This window comes from Pocillopora verrucosa, chromosome 11 (genome assembly GCF_036669915.1).
Source record: "Pocillopora verrucosa isolate sample1 chromosome 11, ASM3666991v2, whole genome shotgun sequence".
In the NCBI taxonomy this organism is placed as follows: Eukaryota; Metazoa; Cnidaria; class Anthozoa; order Scleractinia; family Pocilloporidae; genus Pocillopora; species Pocillopora verrucosa.
Window position 1 is genome coordinate 18,887,719 of NC_089322.1, and position 9,124 is coordinate 18,896,842.

Genomic DNA, 9,124 nt, shown 5'->3' on the forward strand with positions numbered 1-9,124 from the left:
GTAATAGGGAGAATTAAAGTTACCAGGTCGTGATCGCTTTTCCAACCAGCCATGTTTGATTCGAAGTTAGTGTGGACGGTGGGGGAGGGAGCAGGAAAGTGAGACCCCACCCCCTCCTTCTCCTTCTATTTGACTGTCACTCACCCCCATGATACAAGTTTCTTTCTCTCCCCAGCTATAAAAATCAAAGATAGCAGCTATAATTTCCCCAATGTTTACATTTTTGTTTACTCCTTACAGTTATTCGAGTGGCTACGTATACTATTCAGAGCTTTTAAAAAATCTGAAATGAAATCGAACTTCCTCTTTGTAATTGGAATGAAGTGTGGCTTTCCTTGGTGGCTAAGATAGTAGAAAGTAACTTGGTTGACAAGGAAATCGTGTAACCTGAAGAAAAAGGCTTTTGTCGTTTCAATCAGAACAAATCCCATAGCGCATTTGTAGTAGGGGGAGGTACTTCTGTAGTGTTTAGTGTTTTGTACTCATGGACCAGGCAAGCAAAGCATGATATGATAACACACCTGCACTTTCTAATTTATAATATTGACAGGCTCCCCAACCAGCGCAGAGAGTGTAACAAGCAGTTACAGTGGTTCTGCTGCAGAGAGAGTAAGTCCAGGACCTGCTCCTGGGAGCCCTGTTGCCTCTGTCAGATTTGGGCACAGGTCAACAAGAACAAATCCATTGTATGGATCTTTGAAGAAGGTATTTAGATCACACTTGCTAAAAAGTTTTCTCTAGTGAAAACTGTTGCTGATCATGGTTAAGTTTTAGAAATCGTTTTAAAATTCGTAGTAAATTATGAAATCGTGACCACCCACCGTTGGGAAATCAACTTAGCTATGCAGAATTGTCCACTAGCTTGCCATTTTAAATATGAGAAGTATGTTGTCTCTGGAAATTTTTATATCTCCTTTAAATATTTTAAAAACATTTTAGGGGTTCAGGGTTCAACATTTTTTCTTAGGTGCGCGGCTCCAAAACCAATTGAGACACTTGCCCAGAAGAAGGGGCCATTACATTGAATTTATGCCAAGTTGAAAGAGTTGAAATGCAGTTAGGCAGACAAAAAGTTTTTTTTTGGGGGGTTATTGTTTTGTTTTTGTTTTCTGTTTTTGTTTAAATGTCATCCACTGAGAACAGCTGTACTAACTTTGTTCTGCACTATCCTCACTGCACTTGCAGAGGTGGCTGTTTCAGTACCTGTATGGACAAAACTTAGTCAATGAAAGACCTCCGAATGGCTTCAAAATCAACGTTAGCAGCCCCATGAATGTACCTTTAAATGGTAAGACAATTCCATCCCCTCTGAGAAGAAATGGGCTGCCAAAAATTATAGGTTAGTAGAGATCTTTCATGACAGTTCAATCACGCAGTGCGTAGAGCGTTTGTACACATATACTCTCCTGAGAAAATGTTATCCATTTTTCGAAATTAATCCCAGTCACCGCTGGTTGCCAATGTACAGTCCACTTGTTGTTTTCTTAATTAAGGGATTGGTTAACATGTTTGCGTAATTTTTGAAAAGCTTCGTGGCTTTCTGTAGTTTTTGTAGGCTGGACTCCAGGCGAGTTCTGTACTGCTTTAGACAAACCGTTTTACTCCAAACTTCTACTGTGGAAAATATTTTTTAACTCTGTTTGCAAAGATGTGCCCGCACCCTGGCCCAAGTAAGCTCTTTTTTTTTATCCATTCTACAAAAGTCTGGCAACTCATTTGGTTTTCTCCCGCACTGATTCTCTGTCTAAGGTTGCGTCGCGCATTTAGAGAATAAATTTCTCGTTGGCTGCCCAAAAATATGCCTCAGAGATGTTGTTTACTCAAGTTTAGTAGCCAAATAAAGAGGAATAGGTTGTGTGTAATTATAACCACCAGCTTTTTCCCTTTTTCAAGATACTTTACCGCTGAAGAAAAGGCACTTGAAAAGATACCGGGAGATGTCGTCCGCATCCGAGCAAACTGCAAATTTAGGGAGAACTGTACAGACAGAGCCAGCGTGTGGCGAGCCTCTTATTGTTAGCTCGCCCGTTGCGCTAGAACAGCAAGTGCAGATTGTATTAGCAGATAGTGTGAACGATTTACAACCACACAAAGGAGAGGCTCTATCGGCCACAAATGAACAAATTCCTCTTAGAGAAGAACTTCTTTTAAAAGTGAACGTTTCAAATGCGTCAAACATTCTGGAGACTGCGAATTCGACAGCTCTTTCAGAGAACAATGCACTTACGGTGGCAACGGGCGAGTCTGGTATTTTGCAGAGAAGACCGAGCGATCCTCGACTTGTAAATAATTCACCGGTTTCTAGTATAGCTCCTGTCATTTCACTGGGATATCCTCCGCCTGTGGTGACCTGCGCTGTTTCACCCGTGTCTGTTGCAGCAACGATTCCTGGGCAACCTGTACTGCAGCTTTCACAGGGTAACGATACATCAGGAACGCCAGGAAAGAAAAAGGTAAAAGAAGTTCAACCAGTAACCAATCAGAATGTTTTTTGGTTGAGTGACGTCAACCAAAGAATCCTAACAGCCAATCGGAAGAAAGGAAGAAATCGCGAGCAGCCAATGATGTAGCAAATTGGTTGAAGCGCGGGAAAAAGCAAGTAGCTATAACATTTAGTTTTTTATTTGGTCTAGGTTGTTCAAAAAGACGATAACGCTGTAAGGAGGATAAATATCTATCCAGTGTATAGTGCAGCATGTTTTGTTAACACTTATCCGTTGGATAGCGTTATCCGTATTTTAAGCAACTAGGCCTTGATTGTTTGAGAAAGTGGTGAGAAATCTTTGGACGAATCACTTTGCAAAGTAGATTAAAACCAATGCAATACCAGTTTGCGCTTGACACTTGTATCGAAAATGGCTTTAACTCTAATTATCGTGGCCCGGAGATTGCCAAGAAATTTCAAGACTCACCAACATAAATTTAGTTTTTTATCTGTGTGTAATTACACTCGTATTTGTTGGTTTGTTGTTGTTTGGCAGGTTTCATTGTTAGAATATCGCAATCGATCGCGGAACAGACTGTCAGTGGATACGCCGAGAACATTAACATCGCAGTCTGCTGGAGTGACTAGTGTAACTAATGGGTCATCTTCGTCAAGCTTATCGCATTTAGTCATGAAATCGCCATCACTTCCGAATCTCAGCTCACCATCAACGACGCCGTCCTTTGTCCATCGACCGATTTCTAGTAGTAGTGAAATGAACGGGCCTCATGTGGAGCCAGTTAGCCCAGACATGGAAGAAAAGTCGACAGGTAGGGACGACTGCATTGACGAGAAAGCGCTTTTTTTTTTCCATCGCTGTAAAATCCCTGGAGTTGCGACTCCCAGAGTAACGTATAACAAGGTAAAGTAGGGTTAGAGTGGCAGGGGTGTAAAGAGGAGCAGTAAATATTTATCCTTGTGGTGAAATCAGTTGAAAAAGACTTAAAAGGAACTATGCGGAATCCTTTGTAATTATTTCCCATCTCTTACCAGTCAGAGGTGGTGTACCGTTGCAGTAGCCGTATCGATACACTGCTAGATGTTCGTTGTTATTGCCAAAGCGGTATCGGTTCCTTCTATTAAGAAACGTATTTTAATAGATCGATCTTTTGTAGGTTCGGTCCAGCGAGTGGCGAAAATTTCTAACAGCGCTTATGGAAGAGTGAGCACCACTTCTTCAAGAAGTTCGATGTTTGGCGAAGTAGATTCACGCCTCAAGAGAGGTCAGTAACCTGTGATTATTTTAAGACAACACAGCCATATATTTCGGATGCAGTTTGGTTCTGTTTTATTAAACATTTGCTGGTTATTTGCTTACAGATATTCAAACGAAACACGCGCAAGAGAAGCTGACTTCGTTTATCGCGGAGCAACTGCAAAAAGGTATCTTAGTCAAGTTATGAATTGTGTGAACTCTCTAGTTTGAAGGTGCTGTGCAATTCTGAAGAAAAATATTTCTAACCTGTCGTTCTTTTATCGTGGTCACTTTACGAAGTAAATGAAGCACAAAGCTTGATGCCCTTACTTTTTTTACCCACAGGTTCGACTCAGAAATCATCCAAACCGCCCACAGTGGTTGGTAGATCACCTAGTACCAGCACCAGCAGCGAGTCTTCAAATCCAGCAACGGAACTAACGGGTACGATGCCGCACAAGAAATATTTGTAGTTATTATCCAACTGCACTTGGTAGAGTAAAAATATCGCGCGGAATGGAGTAAAAATATCCCGCAGTATTGATCGTTTATTTGGACATGTGGTTTATTTTTTGTCCTGTTGGAAAGACCTGTTTGACAGGTTAACCACGCTCGTGTGTGTTGTTTCAAACGAAAAAATGGACGACATTTTCGTATAAATGAAGCAGTTGGATTATAAATAGCTTGTGAAACGAAGAATTTTGATAATGAACGTACTTCTTTTATTTCTAACACAGGTGACGCTATGGAAATCGAGGACGAGGATAGCAATTCAAACTCCAATATTTACGAGAACAATCTGATGGCAGCTCCTTCCTCTCACTCTCACTCGCAGCATATACCCCATCGTCCTTCGCTTCTTTCACAGTTTGCTCAACCGGTGAGTTGCCATCTTATTCTGTTTACCTGTTCCGCTGTTTGTACAACAGGGGCCTGCGTCGAAAGTTGTGTTCGCGCTTTACGTCATCTGTTAGATTTGGTGGTAAAACTTACACTAATACTAATGGAATAGATGCTTAAAAACGGAAACTTAAATTAATTAACGCGTATTTATTTATTTGTGAGGTTTTTATTGATTTATTTTAGAATTATAGAATAAGTCACTCGCAGCAACCTATGTATTTGGCAACAGCCGCGCCCCAGCTTACTTCTCCGTCGCAGCCACCGACGCGGCTACCAAGCAGTTCGCCTCAGTACCTAGTGACCAGCCCTTCAGCTCCAGCACACGTCCGTTTTCAACCTCCGTACCAAGCCGCGCCATCACAGACGGCTGGTTTCTACCACCACTGAATTTGGTCTTAGCGCCTAGATTGCCCGGCTGACTAGAACACTGTTGTAGTTAAATGAAAGCAGCTATGTCAAATAATGTATTTAGAGACTGGTTTATTGTAAATCTCAAGTTAAGTTTTGTCTAGAGCCAAGCTCTTTCTGATCTAGGCGAACGCTTTTGCGTTCGTTCACCATTCACAGACAATTTAAGTTGCTGGTCTTGGATTTGTGTGAAAGACGATGTAAAGAAAAGTGCTAGTTAAACAAATTGTATTTAAATTGGTGATTTTTCGGTCAGTTTAGTCAGCGAGTGGTCAGGATTTGTTGTTCCCGTAATTCTCGAATCAGCTGTGTTAATGTTAGGTTTTACGATCCAATGCGACCGTTCGATTGTGGTATAAAGCCTGCAGAAAGTTGTTTTACATTCTTACATACATCACTTTGTATCATAGCCCTCTGTGTATCTTAAAAACTGTTATTTTAGATGGGAACCAAGAGTTAATAAAGATGTGTATGGCTAACGCCGTTTCGTAACATGGAGTTCTCTTTGCTAAGGTCATATTTTAATATAACGATAACCAGAAAAATGGGTGTCGTATTTTGGCGTATTCTGGTGAACATAACTGAAGAAATTCCCTCATTCTCATTGGCTAGTTAATGGTTACTGTTTCTAGGAGTGACAAGCATAGACGTGAGTTGGTCTGCACAAGTTGAGGAAGTACACCGTCCGTTGAAGATTAAGTTTGTGATGAAATTAAACTATGGTTTTTATTAATCCAAGCCCCACGACAGTATATATGATAATGTACATGACAAGATCACCACTTTCTGAATGACTGAAAACGAGTGCGAAGTTTTAACACGAGTGCAAATTACAAATAGCGCGCGCACGCTTTAAGAATTTCGTCCGTCTTGAGTCTGATGGTTTTTCGTGTGCATCATTAACAAGTAATAACCATTTCCATTTCTATATATTTCTATATTAATTTATTAATTTTCTATATTAATTTAATGGTTGTCGTATTTTGGCGTATTCTGGTGAACATAACTGAAGAAATTCCCTCATTCTCATTGGCTAGTTAATGGTTACCGTTTCTAGGAGTGACAAGCAAAGACGCGAGTTGGTCTGCACAGGCTGAGGAAGTACACCGTCCGTTGAAGATTAAGTTTGTTATGAAATTAAACTATGGTTTTTATTATCCAAGCCCCACTACAGTATATATGATAATGTACATGACCACCATACATCACCACCTTATGAATGACTGAAAACGAGTGCGAAGTTTAACACGAGTGCAAATTACAAATAGCGCGCACACGCTTTAAGAATTTCGTCCGTCTTGAGTCTGATGGTTTTTCGTGTGCATCATTAACAAGTAACCATTTCTATATTAATTTGGTGTATTAAGCACAAATTTTCCATGGACTACACATTTCACTTGCCATACGGGCTCGAGCGATGTGTGTTCTTTGGAAATTTACTCGTGCTCACTAACGCCAAATTGCACACGAAATAATGTTATTAGTTATACATAGCGAGATAAAATCCTCACAGATGTATCCTCATCTGGTGTAAGAAGTGGTCAAAAATGTAAGGTGCACTATTTAACTTCTGAACAAACACTGCGCGTGCAGCGGAGCTCCTTGCGTAAGGGAAAGCGTAACGTGGTGACCACGTCCGATTCAAAAAAATGTTTTTTTGCTCGCATTCAGTCTAAATGCTTCTCGTGATCGAATATGCTTTCGTTGAAACTAGGGAATATCCGAGGATACACCCAACTGACAATCCCCAATTTTCAAACCCTCCATCTAATACGATAAGCGTTCGTTTGAAATAGAATTTAAGATGAAAGAGCGTTACTCTACTGTTACAGATGAAGGGGCATGTCTGTTTCTTCTTAAAGTTGTACCAGAGAATACAGAAAACTCGAACATCCCACGCAGGAAACAGCAAGTCGTTCATTTTTCCCGCGCTTTGCGAAAATATTTCAAGGATCATAAACACAATAACCTTCGTTGGGCGCTAATATATGCTCGTATATTTATCCTTGGACATATCTGTTCCTCGAAGCTCACAGGTTTCCTCGAGCTTTGCTCTCAGAAAGGTGTTCGCATCACGGAACAGATAATGTCGCCTTCTAAATGAAGATCGGTTGCTAAGTTTCAGATGAAATGCTCGAAGAAATACACATTGAGGAGGCTAGAAATTTTTTTTAAATATATCCAGGGGAGCTTGAATCCAAATGAACGTATCCATGCACGATCCTTCCGAGAAAATGAGCTTTGCATTTTTTAAATAAAGCCTGTTGGTATTGATATGTCTAAACAAAGGTTAGGAAAAATATCAAGGAAAAAATTACCACACGTTGAACTTCTACAACTTGGCTAGCCCCGCAGGCTAACGTTTAAAAAACCAATAAACTTCAAAAAACAAGAGTTCCGTATTATTCCCCAACCTCCCCATGACGGCTATTTCTCTTTCTGATCCTCGCTTCCGCCTTGCAGGCTTAAGCCTGCTTCGTCATCACTTCCCCGCCTTTTCCCAATTTTCAAGGAAAAAAGTCCTAGGAACGAGTTTGCTTAGCTAGTGGAGGCAAGAGATTACGAACCGCAGTCTTTCATGATCTCTTGATTGATAATGATAAAAATAATTGATATAATAATGATGATGATGGTGATGATGGTGACGACGGCGGAGATGATAATAATAGATGATTTTGATTGAAAAATACGATACAATTAAAAAAAAAAACATTTGAACTAAGGAAATTCATCAAAACTCGTGAAATGGCTACAGATCACGAAATAACAACCCTCAATTTAATGTCTGATGTGGGTATACTCGGAATTGATACTAGAAATAGTTTTCCAAATTGTTATTATTCCTTGTCGAGATAGCTTAGTTGGGAGAAGCGTCAGAATGAAGATCTGAAAGTCCCTGGTTCAGCTTCGCTCTGCTTTGAACAATCCCGGGTCCTGACAGCACTTTTATTCCTCTTTCTTTCCTTTTTGTTTTGCCCCATTTACCTTTCTCAATCAAATTTCTTTATTTCTACATTTACATACCATAGAAGAACTGTTTTTTAAAAGTTGAACAGATGTTTTCGGTTTCCATACAGACTAATCACTGTGAAAGGGATAACTTAGAAATAACACCTAAAATAATAGTTCTACTTAAGATCCAATGCTCAAAGAATTTTCTTGGCCTCACCGGGCCCTCGATTGCATTTGAAATTATATAAAAAATGTTTTTTCTTTACCATTTTTCTCAAGTAAGTTTATGCAAAACAATGGCGAATGTCCAACGCATGTTTGTTTTTGTCTTGTTTTGGTTTGGTTTTGCTTCCTCAACGAAGAGAATTGTTTGTATCTATAATTTTGTAACTGTTGCGTTTTTTTAAATTGGTGTTCAGCTTTTCCCGAAATTAATGATAATAAAAATAGTATTAATCCGAATCTATATAAAAAAGGTCTTTTTCATACGATATAGATATAATTATATATATACAATATATATATATATGCAAATTGTAATCATCATCCTTTTTCTTCGAAAATCTTGAATTAAAAAAGGAAAAGGACAAAATGCCTAGAAACAACTGACTTGTTTTCAAATGAAAACGAACAGATTCGTTATTTTCTGTAATAATAAAAATGATACTAATAACGATAGCACCAATAATAATAGTAACACTGATGATTATGTTGATGATGGCAATGATGACAAAGTTCACGATGATAATAACAACGATGATAATAAAATAATAACGAAGATTATAACACTCTTAACCAAAAATTCCAAAACTTCAAAAGATCGGTTTGAATGGAGAAAGTCCAGCATAAGCATCACAATATTGATCGGTTACGAATTTACTTTGTATGTAGACAATTTTGGTTTGAGCATAATCAGAATTGACGGCAAATTCATTTTCTTTTTGTTGCCGTGGCGAGATAGCTTAATAAATGTCCCTGGTTCAATGTTGTTATGCTCTGAACAATCCCGAGTCTCGGCATGAATTTTGTTTCCTTCCGTTTTGCGATAATTACCTTCTTCGTTCAAATTTCCTTTTTTCACATTTTGTGGGATTTCTTGCTGTTTCTTTCGAAATGATTTCGAAATTAAATACCAAAGAAGAACCGTTCTCCAAAGTTAACGCTGCATAGATGTCCTCAAT

At 39.1% G+C, this 9,124-nt stretch overlaps 1 protein-coding gene across 1 annotated transcript in view; it reads left to right on the top strand.

Annotated features, from left to right (window-relative positions):
- Positions 1–5,483, top strand: part of LOC131787321 (inactive histone-lysine N-methyltransferase 2E-like) — a 19,897-nt gene extending 14,414 nt beyond the window's left edge. The window contains exons 19-27 of the mRNA XM_059104429.2: positions 551–705; positions 1,186–1,339; positions 1,894–2,453; positions 2,982–3,255; positions 3,601–3,708; positions 3,806–3,868; positions 4,026–4,124; positions 4,418–4,560; positions 4,767–5,483. Coding sequence (XP_058960412.2) covers positions 551–705; positions 1,186–1,339; positions 1,894–2,453; positions 2,982–3,255; positions 3,601–3,708; positions 3,806–3,868; positions 4,026–4,124; positions 4,418–4,560; positions 4,767–4,970 — 1,760 coding nt within the window. The 3' untranslated portion in view covers positions 4,971–5,483. The remainder of the gene's footprint in view (positions 1–550; positions 706–1,185; positions 1,340–1,893; positions 2,454–2,981; positions 3,256–3,600; positions 3,709–3,805; positions 3,869–4,025; positions 4,125–4,417; positions 4,561–4,766) is intronic.
- Positions 5,484–9,124: the final 3,641 nt, after the last annotated feature.